At 62.4% G+C, this 354-nt stretch overlaps 1 protein-coding gene across 1 annotated transcript in view; it reads right to left on the bottom strand.

Annotated features, from left to right (window-relative positions):
- Positions 1–5: 5 nt before the first annotated feature.
- LOC119585244 (tyrosine-protein kinase Dnt-like) overlaps positions 6–354 on the bottom strand; it is a gene marked incomplete at its 5' end in the record, with an annotated part of 52,633 nt that continues 52,284 nt past the window's right edge. Inside the window, 1 exon segment of the mRNA XM_037933903.1 lies at positions 6–254. Within this exon segment, the coding sequence (XP_037789831.1) occupies positions 6–254 (249 nt within the window).

The raw sequence follows: 354 nt of genomic DNA, 5'->3' as shown, positions 1-354 counted from the left end.
CTATATCAGATGAAGCTGTTGAGCTGCTGGTGGAAGGCGGCCAGGTAGTCGAGGATGAGCTTGGCGTGCGGCCGGTCGTGCGGGTGGATGGCCCAGCAGAAGGCCATCACCTTGTACAGGTCGTCGGGACAGTTGAGCGGCTGCGCCAGCCGGTAGCCGTCGCGCAGGTACTCGCCCATCTCGCAGGCGGCGACCTCCACGTACGGCTGCTGCGCCAGCGTCGTCAGCTCCCACAGCAACACGCCGTAGGACCACTGCAAAGAGGGCGGAGTGCGGTTACGGATCAGATGCTCAGGGGGGATTCTTATGTGATAGTCACAGTACAGGAGAGAGAAGGGGAGGGAGGGAGAAAGG

This window comes from Penaeus monodon, chromosome 19 (assembly GCF_015228065.2).
Source record: "Penaeus monodon isolate SGIC_2016 chromosome 19, NSTDA_Pmon_1, whole genome shotgun sequence".
Classification (NCBI taxonomy): Eukaryota; Metazoa; Arthropoda; class Malacostraca; order Decapoda; family Penaeidae; genus Penaeus; species Penaeus monodon.
This window is presented reverse-complemented; position numbering and strand designations above follow the sequence as displayed.